This window comes from Heterocephalus glaber, unplaced genomic scaffold (assembly GCF_053883595.1).
Source record: "Heterocephalus glaber isolate CG9 unplaced genomic scaffold, H.glaber_assembly_v1.0 deba00001444, whole genome shotgun sequence".
Lineage (NCBI taxonomy): Eukaryota > Metazoa > Chordata > Mammalia > Rodentia > Bathyergidae > Heterocephalus > Heterocephalus glaber.
The window spans coordinates 726,704-746,267 of NW_028258297.1; the positions used below are offsets into that span (position 1 = coordinate 726,704).

The following is a 19,564-nucleotide window of genomic DNA, read 5'->3' on the forward strand; positions in this document are numbered from 1 at the left end:
CCCACTTCGTGCTCCTCTTATTAAAAAAAAAAAAAATGAAACCTTTATCATCTGGTTACACTTTGTTCAACATCAGCTGGAAATCTTTTATCAAAGTATTTCATAATTGTGGAACCAAGAATCTTTCACTTTTGACATCTTTTGCAAATTACAGCTTTTGAGAATAAAACTTGTAAAAAGAAAGACACAAAAGCAATGGAGGAAATGAACAAATCAGACCCAGAAGGTAGCATGGTATGGAAAACGAATGCCGTGTGTATGTGTCGTGTTGTGTGTGTGCGCGTGTGTCCCGGCACTGAGGATGAACCCAGGACTTCACAGAGCTACTTCCCCATCTCTTTCTATTCTGATAGGGTCTTGCTAAATTGCTAAATTCCCCAGGCTGGGGCTGAACTTGCAATCTCCCTGCCTCAGCCCCCTAGAGTACCGGGATTACAAGCACATACCACCATGCCCAGCTAATGCTGAATTCTACGACAGGACTTCCAAAACTGTATGAAGAGTTTAAGAAAGCCATTACTCTTAATTGGAAAAGCTGATGTTCTGTAATGAGATGAATGAGACATGTTCAAAAGAATCACAGAGCCGGGGGTTTAGCTCAGTGGCAAAAGGTCCTGCCTCACAAGCAAAAGGTCCTGAGTTCAATTCTCAGTACCACACAAAAAAAAATCACAGATAGAGTTTATTTGCCAAGTTTTAGTTTGTAAAACCAAATACCTATTTATGCTGAATAGAGGCAAAAAGACAGTACCTGTGAAATAGTTAATATTTGAACAGGAAAAAAACCCCTCCAAAACCCAAAACTCTATAAACATCTCATATTTAGCAGAATTTTCTCTGAACTATTTCCTCAATTGAAAATATTACAGCCTTGGGCTGGGGATTTAGCTCAGTGGTTCCAGTGCCTGCCTTGCAACCACAAGGTCCCAAGTTCGATCCCTGGTACCAAAAAAAAAAAAAGAAAGAAAGAAAAAGAAAATATGACAGCCTTTATAAAATGGAGTACTACTCAGCCATAAAAAATGAGAAATTAGAAACATTTATAGCTAAATGGATGCACATTGAGGCCATACTCTTTTTTTTCCCTTAAATTCTTTCATAGGTACATTTTAGGTATACAATATGTTTACATTTATCATTGGGTGCTTGTACCTGTACATGACGCATCTTGGTTCTTATTTTTATCCCCATTACCTGTGCACCCTTCACTCCTCCACCCTCCCCTATTTACACAGACTTCATTTCCATTTTCTTTCTTTTCTCATAATTTTTCCTTTCCCTTCTTTCCTTTCCCCTTCCTCTCCCACCACCCCTATCCCTTTGGACCTTTTCTTCCTATTTCAAATTATCAGTTATTTGTTTTAATCATTTTAATCCTTATTTAGAGTTTCAGTTTCTCACACTAGAGAAATTATTCGGTATTTACACATGTGTGTTCTATTTATTTCACTTAAGAGTATGGCCTCAATATGCATCCATTTACCTATAAATGTCTCTCGTTTCTCATTCTTTATGGCTGAGTAGTACTCCATTTTATAAAAAACCCCACAACTTCTTTATCCAGTTTCTAGTTGATGGGCAGGCACTTGGGCTGTTTCCAAGCTTTAGCTATTACAAACTGTGCCGCTATAAACACGGGTGCACATATATCACTGTGGTATGATTCTTTTAATTCTTTGGGGAAGATCCCCAGCAGTGGAATAGCGGGGTCAAATGGGACTTCCAGTCCTAGTTCTTTGAGGAATCTCCATGCTGATTTCCACAGTGCTTGCACCAGTCTACACTCCCACCAGCAGTGGAGCAGGGTTCCTCTTTCCCCACAGCCCTGCCAGCATTTGTTATTGGTTGATTTCTTGATAGCAGCCATTCTTTCTAGGGTGAGGTGGAATCTCAGTGTTGTTTTCATCTGCATCTCTCGAATGACCAGTGATGTTGAACATTTTTTTAATATATTTATTTGCCGCTTTTACTTCTTTGAGAAATGTCTGTTCATTTCAGATGCCAATTTTTGAATTGACTCTTTGAATTTGGGGGGTCTGATTTTTTTCAGTTCTTTATATATTCTAGATAGTAGTCCTTTGTCTGAGGTATAGCTGCTAAAATTTTTTTCCCACTTGTAGGTTGCCTCTTAGCTCTCTTGGTGGTTTCTCTTGCTGTGCAGAAGCTTTTTAATAAGGTGAGATCCCATTTGTTGATTCTTTTGTGCTAGTTCCCGTGCTACTGAGGTTTTGTTCATAAAGTCTTTTCCTGAGCCAATGTCTTCAAGAGTTCTACCTAACTTATCTTCCAGCAAGTTTAGTGTTTCTGTCTTAATATTTAATCTTTAATCCACTTTGATCTTAGTTTAGTGCATGGTGATAGGTATGGGTCTAGTTTTAATCTCTGGCAGGTTGAAATCCAATTTTTCCAACACCATTTATTAAATAGGCTATCTCCTTTGTCAAACATGAGGTGGGTGAGTGCGTCTGGAGTTGTTTCTGCATCTTCTAATCTAGTCCACTGATCCTTGGGTCTGTTTCTTTGCCAGTACCATGCTGTTTTTATCACAGTAGCTTTGTAGTATAGTTTCAAGTTGGGGATTGTGATACTCCCAGCCACGTCTCTGTGGCCTAGAATTGCTTTTGCTATTCTAGGTCTCTTCTGGTTCCAAATGAATTTTTGGATTGTTTTCTCTAGTTCTGTGAAGTATATTGTTGGAATTTCAATTGGCATTGCATAAATCTATATAGTAGTTTTGGAAGTATGGCCATTTTCACTATATTGGTTCTTCCTACCCAGCAGGTGATACTCGTAAGTGAAATAAATAGGACACACATGTGTAAATACCGAATAGTTTCTCTAGTGTGAGAAACTGAAAGTGTAAATAAGGATTAAAAGGTATAATAGATAATGTGAAATAGGAAGAAAATGGGCAAAGGGGAAGAGGAAGTGGGAGGGGTAGGGGAAAAGAAAGAAGGGAATGGAATTAATATGAGAAAATGAAAAAATGGAAAAAAAGTCTTTGTAAATAGGGAGGGATGGAGGGGTTGAAGGGAGGGCAGGGGAAGGGAGAAAAATAAGAACCAAGAGAGTATGTAAAGGTGCAAATTTCCAATGATGAATGTCATTACCTAAAATGTACCAATAAAATAAAATTTTAAAAAAATTTAAAAAAAGAAAATATGACAGTCTACAGGAAGTCTATCAAAGGTGTCTATCTACAATTTCAAATTTATCAACCATAAAATTTAACTATGAAGAAGATCCCAGGGAACTGTACAATAAGTTAAGATAATATTTAAAAAGTACATTTTTCAGGCCAGGGATTTAGCTCAGTGGTTCTGCTGCCTGCCTCGCATGCGCAAGATCCTGAGTTCGATCCCTGGTACCAAAATAAGAGAAAGTACATTTTCAGGAAAATACCAATGACTTGGTATTAGAGATATTAAGAAATTAAAATGTGCTAGGCATGGTGGCACACACCTGTAATCCCAGCACTCAGGAGGCTAAGGCAGGAGGATCACCATGAGTTCAAGGCCCAGCCTGGACTCACAGCAAGAACTTGTCTCAAAAAAAAATTCATAAACAAACAAAAAAAGAAGTTAAAATGTTATTATGTACTAAGAACATCATGTCCAGACAATCAATATTAACTTGTTTTAATATACAGACACTAGCTTTTAGAAATATTTTTGCAAATACTTTTTAAATAATACTTTAGTGAACCACTAATATAAGAAAATCAGTTTGTTACCTGGTACACAAGTATTCCAAGAATGGTTTCATTTAAATTAACCTAATACACCTTTCGGGAGCAGTTTTTGACATATGGCCTTTTGTAATCTTTTTTTTAATTTTCTTTTTTCTTTTGTAATCTTTTTAAAAAGTCATTGTTTTTTTTTTTGGTACTGGGGATTGAACTCAGGACCTTGTGCTTGTGAGGCAGGTAGCAGAACCACTGAGCTAAATCCCCAGCCCAAAAATGTTTTAATTTAGGTTCTAAGGTAGAGCAGACCATAGCTCCTTCCAGTCTTTGAGTAAAACCAACTGCATGAGAGGAATCACTTAAAATATTACGAGGTTGGGAAGGGAAGTTTTCAATCACAAATAAAATGGCTAGCCAACTCTGACCTCTGAGCAGAGAGACCAGGTGTAGTCAACACATAGCTAAAGGAAGAGCTCCAAATTGCTGTGTGGCTCTTAGAGGAGCTATCGGTGAAATAAGGTGAGGCACCTTGCAATGGCTAAAACTGAGTAAACTTGGGGAGAATAAACTCACGTCATGCAAAAAACTGAAACAAAGGATAACTAGGGTAATGATTATCTGTCCAGTGAAATCTGAAAAGGTTACTTGCCAATATAAAGCAGTTTGTAGCAGTGTCTGCATTTGAGCCTATCAACTGGGATAATGATGAAATGAGGATCAGCACCAAATAATTGCTGGGTATGATTACGTTCCAGGAAAACAATTTTTGCAATTTACTCTAGATATAATTGTAGAGATTTCACTGACTGGTTAGATAAAAACAACTATCCCATGGGAATGACCTGTTTTTCATACCACTGTCCTATTAAACCTATAGGTGAATGGGGGATGTTAAGCACAAACAAATCGGATAGTTAAGAGTTTATATGAAAAACCTGATGGTTATTTATGCTTTGTTCTATTAATTGTAACCACATTTGTGCCTCTGGAGTTAATTTTTGAGGGGAATTAAGATCAGAATCCCCCTATAATATTTCAAACAAATTCCACAATTAAAAAGTTGCTATCCTAGGGCCAGGGATTTAGCTCAGTGGCACTGTGCCTGTCTTGCAAGCGCAAGGTCAAGTTTGATCCCCAGTATAGAAAAGCAAAAAAGTTGCTATCCCTATTTTAGGCCTAATCCAATTAATATCACCTAATAATTTTTGAAAATCATTTAGTGTTTTTAATTTGTCTGTCCTAAACTGTATCTTTTGTGGCTTAACAGATCGCTCTGCTAACAAGGTACCCAGGTAAGTATAAGGTTCAGATAGTTGAACTTTTTTGGGTGCTATGCACAGTCCAAAGTGCACTAAATTGTTCTTTGTAACAGCAAAGGCCTGTAAAAGTAGCTGTTGTGTATTTGCAGAGATTAGTATGTCATCCATATAATGGGTTAAATATACAGTAGGGAATAATTTACGAGTAGCTTGAAGAGCCTGTGCTACAAAAAGCTGACACAGTGTGGGGCTGTTAGCCATTCCTTGAGGCAACACAGTCCCCTGAAAGAGCTTATCGGTTCTTTAAAATTCATACTAGGTACTGAAAAGGCAAATCAAGGTCAGTCACTTGGTCACAAAGGAATGTTAAAGAAGCAGTCTTTTAAATCTATAATCCTAAGTGGCCATTTCTGGGGGATTGCCACTGGGTTTGGTAAACCAGGTTGCAGTGCCCCCATTGGAATGAGGCTGGCATTAACTGCACATAAGTCCTGAAGCAAACGCCATTTGCCTGACCTTTTAGGAATAACAAAGATGGGTGTGTTCCAAGGCCTCATGGATGGTTCTAAATCTCCTTTGTTAAGTTGTTCTAATATAAGTTGCTCTAAAATGGTTAGTTTCTCCTGTGTTAGGGGCCACTGATCAAGCCAAATGGGGTCATTTGATTTCCACTGTAAAGGCAAGGCTGACTTGGGGGGAGAAACTTCTTCAACAGCCCCAATAAAAAATTTTGATCATATCTAATTCCAAAGCGATTATTTTCTGTTGCTGTTCTATAGCCTGTGTTCCCCCCTGAAGTTGCTTGCCTAATCCTTTTCCAGGTTCATATCCCATTTTAGACATCATTTGTTGGCCCAGTGAGCTTTCATGGGGCACAATAGACAACTACGACTCTCCATTCTTCCAATAAATCTTTGCCCCATAAATTTACAGGTATGGGAGCTATGTAAGGACAAATATGTCCCAATTGACATCAGGCCCTTCCTAAGGCAGGGGAATGGAGCTTTGTAGAACTTGTTGGGGGCGCCAAGGCCTCCCAGAGATGTTTAGCTAGGCTTTTCCCCAAGATGATGGCCAAAAACATGCTGATGACGGACAGGTCCGCGCCCGCGTCTAACAGCCCTGCAAAGAATTCGCCATTCAATTTAATTTTGTACATGGGGTGTTTTTTGGAAATCTCTTGGGTGAAATGAACCTCTTCTTGAGGAATTTCTGGCTGAGGATCCTCTCGGGAATTTTTAAAGCTAATACTGAATTTTGGTTTAGGTAAGAGCAATAATTGTGCAATATAATCTCCTTGTTCTATTACCCAAAGTCCTGTGGGACTAACAGGAACACACAATTCAAAGGTACAATCAGAATTAATAATAGCTGGAATAACTGTAATACCTTTCAAAGTTAGAATTTCCCAAGTATCAAACCACTTGTTCTGGGGGCAGGGTCCGTAAATGTCTGTGGAGACAGATACAGAAGTCTCACCTCCCAGCAGGTGATCTCCCTGAGCAGCGGGAAGATCTAATCCTGAGCTCCCTAGTGCTCCCAGGCAGTCTAATTTTGTACTTGTGCACGGGTCTGAACCGGGTACCGCTGACTCAGAGGGACTGGAGCCCCCTGGCCCTGATCCCCTATTGTTTCCCAAGCCCGGGAAGGGCTCGACTCCCATTTTCTGGCAGCAGTGCCCCATCCCTATCTTATCTGGAGCGGCAATCTCGAGCCCAGTGAATGCCTTTTCGGCACTGAGGGCAAAGGCCAGGCAATAACTTATTTTCGTTGGATGCCTGACTTGCTGGCCCTGGGTCAGCTTGTAAAGCCACTTTCATTTTACAGGTTTTTTCTGAGATGCCCTATTTTTCCACAATTAAAATACCTTAAATCATTTTGTGTACAAATGCAATCACATAGCAATCTTCCTGGACCATTTTCCTATGGCAATGCACAAGGAGATCAGCTTATAGGATTTCTTGCTGCTTTTGATCAGGCTAAGGAATCACATAGGTATTTCCATCAGAACTCCAAGGCACTGCAACATGATTTTCAGCTGTCTTGAGTTCAGGTACAATAGATGGTCATGGCCTGTCCTAGTTGCCAGCAGATTCCACAGCCCATTCCCCCTGAGGGAACTAACCCTCAAGGCCTAGCCACTACTATGATTTGGCAGATGGATGTGATGCATGTCCCCTCTTTTGGAAAGTCTCAATTTGTACATGTTTCTACAGATATATTTTCACACATGATAAATGCCACATGTTACTCTGGTGAGAAAGGACACAGTGTTCAAGAACACTGCTTGTTGCCTTCGCTGCCATGGGAGTGCCCCAAAATATTAAAACTGACAGTGGTCCATCATACGTTAATAAATGCATCCAAAAATTCTTTATTTGGCATGTTAAGCACAGTATTGGTATCCCACATAATCCACAAGGACAAGCCATAGTAAAAAGAGCCCATGCCACCCACAAACATCAATTGCTTAAACAATCAAAAGAGTGATAGGGGCCGGGGATTTAGCTCAGTGGCTTCGCCACCTGCCTCGCAAGCGCAAGGACCCGAGTTCTATCCCCGGTGACAAAAAAAAAAAGGTGAAATCAGCTGCCTCCATAAGACTGTTTAGATCTAGCTGTTTTCGTACTTAATTTTTAAAATCCTGCAGCAGGTTTCACACAACCACCTGCAGTGCTCCATTGGCATATAGATGCCATAGCTAAGACCCAGAAACCACAAGTCCTTTGGAAAGATGTCGGAACAGGAAAATGGAACAGCCCCACTGCCTTTATAACTTGGGGGAGAGGTTTTGCCTGTGTGATGACAGATAACAATGAAACCTTGTGGCTGCCCTCCCGGAACGTGTGATCATGGGTCACGCTGGTGGAACCACAAACATCTCAGAGAATGGGCGATAGCACCCCAGCTGAGAGCGATGAGCCAGCTGTGCCTGAGTGACCCACCTCATCTGTGATGACTGAAAAATCCACAGAGAGGTCCAGGACCAAGATGCCACCCCCCAGAGGGAGAACAAAAATAGATTTATGGTTAAAAAAAGGGGGGGGGGACTTAAAAATGTTCTTTACAGTATAAAGTGCTTTTATTCCCTTTGATTCTAATCACAAGAGATCTCTGTTAACTGACCTACAAAAAGTATTTGACCAGTCTTATGTACAATTAGAAGCCTAACAATCATAAAAGGGATATTATAATTCAATTTGGCCAAATATATGAGTGCACTGTAGTTGTTTTTTTTTGGTACTGGGGATCGAACTCAGGTCCTTGCACTTTCAAGGCAGGCAGTGGAACCACTGAGCTATACCCCTAGCCCTCTAGTTTTATAAATTGTCTTATATGTCTGTTTGTCTGTCCAATCGTACAGGTATTTTGTTTGAGCTCAATTTTCTTTTTCACCTTTTGAAAATTTTTCTTATAAGATATTCACCTATTATTAAATTGGCTTTCAGATAAATGTTATTAAAGGCATACCTTTCTAGCCCCCAGGTTGCTAGCTGATCAAAGTGACATCAAGATTTATTTTATAAAAGTAATGTGTATTGTTGCTTACTTACAATAAGCAAATTGTAATAAGAAGTTATAAAAATTTTTAAAAAGTTTTGTCAAAGTAAACAGAGACCCTTGGGTTTGGAGAGACTATTAAATTGGACTCCCCTTGGTGAATAAAGAAGCAGCTGCCCAGAAAATAATTATTCTGGTCTTAATTCACTAATAGGACCCCCCAATAATTTTCATAACCTTATGGGAGACACACCCCAACAAACACTGTCTCAATATGTTATTATAAATTGATTACATTGGTTATCATCAAAGTTTAAGCTCTAAATATGTTACTATAAAATGTTTACATTGGTTAAGTTCTAAATATGTTATTGTGATAATATGTCTACATTGGTCATCTTCAAAAGATTAATTTCTGTGGGATAAACAAAAAGGTGTTATTAGAAAGATGCTTTTGGTACCAAACTACATTGAAGGACATAAGGTTTTATATAATTGTGATACTTATTACTGCTACTTTTCTGGTGTACAAAATGTATTCATGCCCTCTAATTGTATGGGCCTTTCAACATATTGTTTATGGTAATAACCTCCTTTAGATTCAGATATTTGCCTTTCTCTTAGGCCCCAACCACTTATGATAACAGGTACATTTGTAGGCCAATGTATTTTCCTTAGATGACATCCCCATCAAAAGATACCTACTTAGGTAAGAGCCTTTTTCATGCATTTTTTTGGGTGGAGTGAGTATGTTTAACAATGGCTATTTTATACTAAGATACACATTCAAGTATTACAAAGATAATATCACAATTGTCATGCTAAAATACTATGTATAGTCCTTGATTTAAAGCCTTTTTCTGTTAACGTTTTACAGGGATTCAACCACTAGAACAACCATGACTGGCAATAATAACAGTCTCCTAACTGTATTTTTATTTCAAAATGCCTAATATCCAGGTAAAATTATAACAGTTAAGTTCACTACTCCTATTACAATGCTAATGTTATTGATCTTCTCTTCTGAGTGTTCAACAACCAAAGTTTAGAGACCAGAACTAGCAAGGCAACTGGGCTAAGAAGACAGCCAATACTTTGGCCCTGCCCCTCCAAGATCAACAACAACAAAAAGATCCAGGCCATGAGGGAATCTTCTCCAAGATCCTGCAGCTTTGGTGAGTCAGGGAGGCTCCTGAGCAGGGAGGCTGCTGGATACCAAAACAGTAAGATTCAACAAAAAAGTGTGCCAAAAGAATGTCACCCGAAGGAAAAAATCTATGCTTTCACAGAAAGCAACATGGTTGAGCAAGGCTGTGACATATCCTGACAGCTGACACTGACAGAGGAGCTAAATGACTCTATACATGGTTCCAAGACAGTGCCTGAGGAGACTTAATTGACCTTGTTAGACAGCAAGAGATTAATTTTATTTAATATGGGTCTCATCGTGTAACTTGGTCTTAAACACCCAGTAGAAAAGTATAACTGAAGATAAAATTTATATGAGTTCAACAAGAGTTTTAAGTTTTTTAGCTAAAATTGTTTTTAAAAGAATTATTAGATTTTTGGCCAGGAATTTAGCTCAGTGGTTTCGTTGCCTGCTGCGCAAACGCAAGGACCTGAGTTTGATCCCCGGTAGCAAAAAAAAAAAATTATTAGATTTTTTAAATCTTTTTACAGCCAAAATTAAGAGAAATTAAAATTTGATTTATAGATAATCTCCATTTAGCGGAGGGTCTGAGTCAACAGGTTACATTCACAATTTTATTACCTTACAAACAGTTTCTAAACATGCTTCTTTCCCCCAACTACCCTTTTTATTTTCAGTGCTTATACCTTGACTATGCATGCTGTAATCTCTTTTAAAATTTTTCTTTCGCTTATTCTTGCCTATAGACTGCCAAAATCCAAGTGATCATACAGATAATATCAACAACAAATATGCTAGACATTTCTTTACCAATATCCACCAGATATACTTTGTAAATGGGGTTTTTATTGCTAATTTATAACATGGTTTTTTCTCTTTTTTTTGGTACCGGGGATCGAACTCAGGTCCTTACACTTGCGCAGCAGGTGGCAAAACCACTGAGCTAAATCCCCAGCTCTACATGGTTTTCATTTAAGGCCCATTAAATTAGCTCTCTAGAAGGAGCCCCTGACTGCAGTCTTTCCTGCATCAACCCTTCTCAGCTCAAAACAGTTGGATGAAACCTGTGTCCCTTCTCCCCTAACCGCAGTTGGGGATAGCCCTTTGAAAAAGAGCTCATTATAGACAGCTCAGCCAGTTAAACACACTATATAGGTCCTCATAATACAGAGGAACAAGCCATTTTTGGGCGTGCTCAGTTTTCCCTAATAGCACACTTACATAAAACAAAAAGAAAGGAAGAGCCAGGGATTTAGCTCAGTGGTTTCGCCACCTGCTGCACAAGCGCAAGGACCTGAGATCGATCCCTGGTACCAAAAAAACAAAGAAAGGAAGATATGTCAGGAGCAATTCTACATAATTTGGGGGCAAATCATTTCATAATTAAAATTATGATTAGGTCTAGTTCTCCTGCCTACAGGCCAGCTGTGGCATGTCAATACATAACTCCATTTTGGCCTCTGGTCACAGCTAAAACTTCAATGGTCCAGTGATGCAGTGATGCTCCAGGACAAGACCACACCAGCTGAAGACATCCTGGGAGGAACAAAATCTTCATCTGCATAGTTCCTCACTGTTCTAGAATTTCCAATGCTGAGTTATCTGTCTTCCTGTGGACTGAACTCTCTGTCCTGAGTCATGTTACATTTGATTCTCCCTCTGTATCAAATAAAGGTATAGCAAGCTCAGGGCTTTTGTCTTTGCTACCCAGAGCAGCACTGATCAGGCCCAAAGCTCAGCTTCTTCTCTAAGTCTCATTTTTTTCTATCTTTTCTGTCTACTAAGTTAATTCACCTTGTGCTGTCATGGCTCACAGGAGACTAGGATGTACTGCCGAGGTTCTAGGATCGTCCCCTTTCCCTGTTCCCTACAAACACCCCTTCACTATTCAGATGTGTACTACCATGTACAAAGTCAGCTGGTTGCACTCAGCTGCTAGCAAAAGCCATGGCCTCGGGAGAGGACTGATGCATGCTATGGTGCACCCAGCAGTGAGCGCCCACCCGCTTTGCTCCCTGCCTATCTCCAATGGTGTCTTCCTCCCGCCTGGAGAGCAAGGCTGGGCTGTCCACAAGGAGCAGGCTAGGAAGGGCCTGGAGAGTGGATAGACATGAAAATAAATGCTTTGGAGACTGTACAGCTCAGCAGGATAAAGGACCTAAGGTGGGGTTTGCAGGGTAGGGATGGGAGGGGAGAGAGCAGATGTTAGGCATAGGCTTCAGAGCAACCTGAGGACTTCAGGAATGTAACACAGTGGTCACCAAAGAATCACCTGAAACAAGGCAGACCCCATGGGCTAGGTCTGGCACTGGACTCCAGGCCTAAGGAAGGATGCAGAAAGGCTCTCAGGCCACCATTCAGCATTTGGCATCCACACTTTGGGCCAGTGCCCCGGAGGGGCCATTTGGCAATAACCACAGACATTCTGGGTTGTCATTGTGTGTGTGTGCGTGTGTGTGTGTGTGATGCTGAATACCAGACAGGAAAGCCACCAGCACCAAGTATGATTTGGCCCAGCTGTCAGGATGTTGAGGGTGAGAAGCCTTGTGAGAGAAGCTGAGTGCCCAGTTCCATTTAACCACCTTCACCCAAACGGTGAAGGGTACTGGACACTCAGTATAAAACCTGAGCTGTTTACTGATGTTAAGAATTCCATCTCACGTATGCTGAGATCCCCCCAAGGAGGGAAAGATCTTGCTCTTAAAACTATACATGCCTCCTCTCCTCCTGAGTCACACTGCAGCTTCTGCTCCTCTCTGTGGGCCAAAGGGCAGGACCTCTTCAGGGTCACCCCAGGGGGTATGTCTGGGACACAGTTCAACCTGCTCAGCTCACCCCAGAATCCCCTCCTGCCACACCCTGACTCACCCACCACATGGCCTCAGCCTCTCTGTACTTGAGGAACCCTGTCTACCCGGTCCCCAACACTCTGTGTGTCCAGCAGAGCAGAGAACTCTGCAGTTTACATATTCACTTCTTGCTGTCTGTTCTCTCTTCCAACAGGATGTGAACTCTACAATGCAGTGCCTGGCAGGGTAAGCCAATGATGTCTGTTAAATTAATGTCAGAAAGAAAATAGTATCTTCTGACTCGCCAGTAAGGATATGAAATATTTAGCATAAGTCTTCCTTTTCTCACCTCAAGGTTGAGGTTATAAATAAAAGTTTTAGGCCAAGGATTTAGCTCCGTGGTTCTGGCACCTGCCGCGCAAGCGCAAGGTCCTGAGTTTGATCCCCGGTACCAAAAAGAAAACCAAATAAATAAATAAAGTTTTATGGGACACAAACATGTTTTCTCAGGCATTGTTGGTGCCACCAGCCCAGAGGAAAGGAGCTTTCCAGGGGGCCTTGTGCTCCTCAAGCTGTACTACTTGGCCTTCTACAGAAGTTTTCTGACCTCCATTTTCAATTTCCACTGTCATGTTGTTTTCACTGTATTTTCTTTCAAGAATATTCTTTTGCCATGGTCACTGGGTCTCATGATTGTATTCATGGCAATTCTCACATCTCTAAGCATAACTCTCAGCCTCAACAGGAACCGACTTTGCCTTATTTGAATTTTTCAGTACCAAGAAATCCATTGGCCTGAGTTTGTCTTTAATTTTCAGCATAAACTTTCTCTTCTGTACCTCCCATCAATAACTGCAGCATGAAATGATCCCTGTCTTTTCTATCTGGACCTCTCCCAGTTAGGACACCCTAGGAGGACCTTCTGATCAGTGTGGCCAAGGGGCCTGAATAATCACAGGCCTCTGCTAAGAAATGAGAGCTTCTCTGACAGAACAGATTTCAAAGTTCCATATAGCTGCTAATTTCATTTTGGGAATTCAGGGTTAGCAATCAATGTCATGCTGGGCCAAGGCAACTGCCCCTTAGCACCCAGGCTAAACAGCAACTGAATGTGCTTAAGGTAGCAGAAAATCCTATTAATTTTAAAACACGCAGTACACACTAGGCCGGTGAAATTCAGAGAACGTATCCCTCCCCCACATACCCACTGCATGTGTGGCACATGTCTATGATCCTAGCTACTGGGGAGGCTGAGAGGAGGAGGACTGCAAATTCAAGGCCAGCCTGGGCAATTCAGCAAGATCCTGGGTCAAAATAAAAATTTTAAAGGGCTAGAAATGTAGCTTTCTGGAGAACACTTGCATGGCATCCAGGAGGCTCTAGGTTCAATCTGTAACATACACACATGAAAGACCAGAACAGAACAAGCTTCCCCAGGCAGTATTTCTAATTCTCACCTTCTCTGCCATGTATACAGGTCTGTTTCTACCTGGAGGAAGCAAAGTCTCACTTGTCTTGGCCTCCCAGTATCTAGCTGCATGCCCACAACTTAAGACAACAGATGCACAACAGCAGCCATGAAAGCAAACTGTAAATAACACCAATTATTTTTTTAGGCATAAAAATAGATCAGCTAAACACAAATGTAATTCAAAATGGCAAAAAACAAAACAAACAAAAAAAACCCCCCAAAATGGCAAAATGTACTCTTGGAAAGGTACAAAGTGATCCCCAAGTCCTATTTTAAAAGATGTGGAATACCTTAAGTATTTCTACCTAGTTGTGACACTGTTGACTTAGATTAGGAACATAGTAATTATGTGGAAGGAACAACTACTTGGAAAGCAGTGACTGCATTCAACAAAGGAATACAAAACAAATGAGAGCATGACTTTAAACAGTGACTCCCCCACCCTAACCAAAGTCCATCCACCACTCCAGAGCTCCTGCACGAGGCCAGCAAGAAACTTGACCCCTTCAATGAGGTGCGTGGCCATCTCAAACCCAATCCATAAAAATTCTTTAAAAGGCACATAATCTAATTTTAAATATATAACAAAACCCCATTTGGCTACCTTTGCACACATTCTCCAGAGAGAAGTATGTGGTCTGATTGATGTAGCCAGCACCTTCCATCAGGGAAGTCACACAGCCGATCAGCACTCGGGGGCTGGAGCCTGTCAGTTGTCTGCCATTGTCTTTGCTGTCATCCTCCCATTTGTCAGAGACAGCTTCGACCTGAAAAACAAAGTGATCTTTATTATGAGAGAAGAACAAGGAAAACAAACTTAGGCCAATATCCCTGTCTTAGTCCATTTGAACTGGGAAGCCCAAGATCAAGATGAGACAGATTTGGTGCCAGGTTAGAATCCACCCTGATTCATAGTGCCTTCTCGATGCATCTTCATGTGGTCAAGGGACAAGGGAGCTCTCTGGGGTCTCTTTTGTAAGGACATGAGGGCTCTGCCCTTTGAAAGACTCACCTGCTAATAATATCACCTTGGAGATTAGATTTCAATTTATGAATTTATAGGGACATAAGGACCGAGTCTATACCAATCCTAAATGAACACAGGTGCAAAAATCTTCAGCAAAGTACTAGCAAACTGAATGCAGCAGCAGAGTAAAAGGATTATATAAACCATGTCCGGTTTATCCTAGAATGCAAAAGTGCTTCAACTGAAATTCTGTTAATACATATCACACTGACAAGATTAAGAAAAAAATCTTCACTTGAAAGGAAAAGTATTTATGAAAAAAAGCATTTGAAAAACCTCAACATCCCCTCACAATACACTCAATAAACCAGAAACAAAAGGAAACTTCTTCAACATGGTAAAGACCATAAATGAAATGTCCACAGCTAACATCAACCCAGTGTTGAAAGATGGACAGCTTCTCCCCTAAGCTCAGCAAGAAAGCCAGGATGTCCACACTCAGTACGTCTATTAAACACTGTACTGGAAGTCCTTACCGAAGAGACTAAGCAAAAAAAAAAAAAAAAAGGCATCTAAACTAGGAAAGAAATAATTTCTCTGTATACAGATGGCTTGATTTTACACGTAGCAAAAAGCTAAAGAGGGGCCGGGGATTTAGCTCAGTGGTTCCACCACCTGCCTTGCAAGCACAAGGTCCTGAGTTCGATCCCCGGTACCAAAAAAAACAGAAAAGAAAAGAAAAGAAAAAGCTAAAGATTCCACCCCCTAAAAAAAAACACCCAGGGGGCTGGGGATTTAGCTCAGTGGTTTCGCAGCCTGCTGTGCGAGCACAAGGACCCAAGTTTGATCCTCGGTACCAAAAAAAAACCTCAAAGAAGTTAGAGTAAATAAATGAAATCAGCAAGGTAGTAGGATACAAAGTCAAAACACAAAAATTAGTTTCATTTCTATGTAACTGTGATAAAGAGTCTGAAAAGGAAATTAAGCATCAAAAAGAATACTTAGGAACCAACTTAACCAAGGATATGGAAGACTGTACAATGAAAACCACTGATGAATGAAACAAAAGCCCTAAATATCAGCTCTATGGGCTGGAGACACCAAGGGATTCTACTCTGCATGTCACAACATCTAGGCCAGGGCTGCCTGAAGAACTTGTGACAATGGGAATGTTCTCTACTCGTGCTGCCAAATTCAGCACTAACTAGCTATATTTAGCACTTAAAATGTAGCTAATGAAACTGATGAACTAATTTTAAATTTTATTTTTAATAAATTTAAATAGCTACACATAGCTGGTGGCTACCACACTGAATAATGCAATTTTAGAATTTGAATTATTTACTTTTATATATATGCATTATTTTAAAACTTCGGAACATGATATTAAGTATTAAGATGGTACATATTAAATAAAATAGTAAAAATATAAATCAAGTATCTTTAGAAAAGTTAAGAACTCCCAATAAGTTTGCTAGCTTCCAAATTACATAAAAAACCAATACCTTTTCTATGTCACAAGGAAAAAAGCATTTGAAAATACTATGCAAAATTATATTGATAATGAAACAAAACAAAATATTTCTTGGAAATAAGATATTTTCAGAACTTTTAAAAGGGAACCACTATTGAACCGTAAAAATAAAAAGGAAAGCTTAACTAAATGTACATAATTTATAATTGGAGAAGACTGTAAATGACCCAAATGTAGAATCCATAAACTCAGTGCCATCCAAAGCAAGTTGGAGCAGAAAATTAACTACAAAAAGATTAGTCAGAATTTGTGAAGAGTCAGGAAGGTCCCATCCACAAATCAGGTAAGGAAAAGAAACCTACAGCAGCCATGCCACAGGGGCCCACAGGACAAGCTGTGGGATTCCAGAATATGAAAAGCGATCTTCCAAATGAACAGGGAAAACTGGGTTTTTTAGTGAGTAGACTGGCTAGCCATTAGGAAAGAAATGTCTGGTTTCTTCTGTGTTTGTGCACCAGAACAAATGTCAGGTATATTGTACATTTAAATGTCAATAAACAAATAATTTACAGAAGAAAAGTTTAGTGAACATTTGTACTAAGAAGTAGAATAAACCTAAGAATTCTTACAAAGCCCAAATTCTGCACAGAAAAGACTGATAATACATTTTATTACTTAAAATGAAATGGTGAAACAAAGTCAAAGATGATCTTGGGGAAAATATTTGTAATCCTTTCATATAGTAATTTTTCTTAAAAGGCTCTAATTTTCCTAATAAGCTGAAACCAACCAAAACATGGACAAAGGACATGAAGATAATTCACAGAAAAAAAATCGATGTACTTTAAGACTTATATGTGAATTAAAACCCTAAGATCATTTTTTACTTATTAGATTGGCAAAGACTTCCAAATGATGATATCCAAGCTTGATAATCTTTGTCAGTATCAGGTAGCAGCTGTCTCTCATTCTACTTCTGAGAGCATAAACTTGTACACTACCACTGGACACTGATTTGATCATAACCATTAAATTATGACATCTGCATACTCTTTGACCTAGCAATTGTACATCCACAAATTTATTTTATTTTTTGTGGTATTGGAGATTGAACTTAGAGCCTTCACACTGAGCTATACTCTCAGCCCTTTTAAATTATTTTTTAAGTCCAGGTCTCATTAAGATGTTCAGGTTGGGTTCCAACATGTGATCCTCCTGCCGTGACCTCCCAGAGCTCTGAATTTACAGGCATGTACCACCACACCTGGCTCCAAGAATTTATACTACAAAAATACTATTTTCATGTGAAAAAGAAAGTTGCTGAATAATGGAGTCCACTAATTAACTCTGTTAATCAGATAACAAAGGGTCCAATCATTATGATTTTCAGTAATAATTTTTTTAAAACACTAGAAAGAACTGTTAACAGTAATTTCCATGGCAAACTTTACCTTTTGAATTATAAATTTCTATGACGTTTCAATGATTTACTATGACTATGATTTTTCTTTTCCTGGTACCAGGGATGGAACTCAGGACCTTGTGCTTGCCTGGCAGGCTCAGTGCCACTGAGCTACATCCCCAGCCCAACTATGATTTATTTAAAACAGATATCATTATAAAGAACAAAAGTAAGCTGGGTGTGGTGGTATATGCTTATAATCCCAGCACTCAGAAGGCCGAGGCAGGATAGAGTTATGTAGTTCAACACCCAGGTTATACAGTAAGACCTCATCTCAAAAAAAAAAAAAAAAACCAAAAAAACAGGACTAGGGATTTAGCTCAGTGGTTCTGCTGCCTACCTCGCAAGTGCAAGGTCCTGAGTTCCATCCCTGGTACCAAAAAAACACACACACACACACAAAAAACAAAACTAAAAAAAAGGAAAGAAGAACAAAAGGTCTTCCAAGGTACACTCCACTCTATCCCTCTTTGCCCATGCCACCTGTGAGAGGCTGAAACTGTGCCTGAGTGAAGTGAGACTTACCCTGATTGCTTTCAGGCCATTTGACACCTTGTTTTCTTCCACAAGTGCAATAACTTCCTGTCCAACATTCAGAACCACATTGCCAGTCACAGCCTCATTGGAGAAGTAGATCAAATCATCAATCATGCCATAATCACTGCAGTACCTTGTCACAACACCCTGTATAGTTTTCAACCTGGTGTCACCTGAGACAGATAAGCAAAGCAGTTACACTGACCACAAAAGCAAGCCCCATTACAATTAAACTCTACCAAAAAAGGTAGAACATGAGGGTCCATATGGGATGGGAACCTAATGGGCTGGATTTGAGACACGGAGACCCTGTCAGGGAGTAGTGTGGGATATAGGGTTTTTGTGGCACAGGTGCAGGTTCTGAGAGCATCGGTGATTGGATATGGTGTGAGAGAGCCCTGACAGCAGAGCCAGATTGCCTGGGTTTCATTTAAAGCTACTCTATTGTCATGTGTCACCCTAGGCCTGGTCCTTAACCACTTTATGCCAGCTTTCATCTATGAAATGGAAACAGTAACCATCGTGACAGAACACATGTGCAACGTACAGAGCTCTGAGGGGCTGGCGAGCCCACTGTTAGGTTACCTGAGCCATCTGGGGAGTCCCTGACACGCGCTGCTACTATTGCCTCTTCTCATAACCATCAATACCGTGAGCAGCAGTCCCCAGGAGACTGGGTAAGCGCTAATAAAATAAACAAGGCATGAGGTATGAGAAGGCACAGCTGGCCCAGGAGCTGTGCGGGCTGTCAGCCTGCAGCTTACTGTTATGGTTTAGATCGAAAGTGTCCCCCGAAGGTCTCATATGTTCAGAAGGTAACTGGGTCACAGAGTGCTATGCTCATCCATGGATTCATAGCTGACTGGGTTGACAGGAGGTGGGTCCTGCGTGGAGGTGGTCACTGGGTGTGACTTGGAAGAGTGTATTCTTGTCTAGGGCTCCTCTCTTTGCCTGCTTCCTGGGTGCCACAGGGTGAGCAGCTTTCCTCTGCCAGATCCTTCCACCACTGGACTTCTGTCTTAGCCAGCCAACCATGGGCTAAACTCCCTGGAAACCATGAGCCAAATTCAATCTCCCTTCAAGTTCTGGGTATTGTGACCCAATGACAGGAAAGTAACTGAGACACTCATCAAGTGCCTGGAGTTGCAGCTATCACAGCCAAGCACTTGCTGTACACTCCCTGCCACATGTGGCGCTCAGGTCACCTTCTGGCACAGGGAGCTTGATGCTACAGGAGGCTGAAGCTGGAGCTCAAGCTGTCACTTGGAA

General features: G+C 40.5%; 1 protein-coding gene across 2 annotated transcripts in view; it reads right to left on the reverse strand.

Annotated features, from left to right (window-relative positions):
* The window catches only part of Mov10l1 (Mov10 like RNA helicase 1), a 70,682-nt gene that overhangs the window by 50,008 nt on the left and 1,110 nt on the right, over positions 1 to 19,564 (reverse strand). For both annotated transcript variants that reach the window (XM_021258762.2, XM_021258760.2), the window contains exons 2-3: positions 18,284 to 18,468; positions 14,460 to 14,622 (exon numbers count right to left, since the gene is read on the reverse strand). In XM_021258762.2, coding sequence (XP_021114421.1) covers positions 14,460 to 14,622; positions 18,284 to 18,468 — 348 coding nt within the window. The remainder of the gene's footprint in view (positions 1 to 14,459; positions 14,623 to 18,283; positions 18,469 to 19,564) is intronic.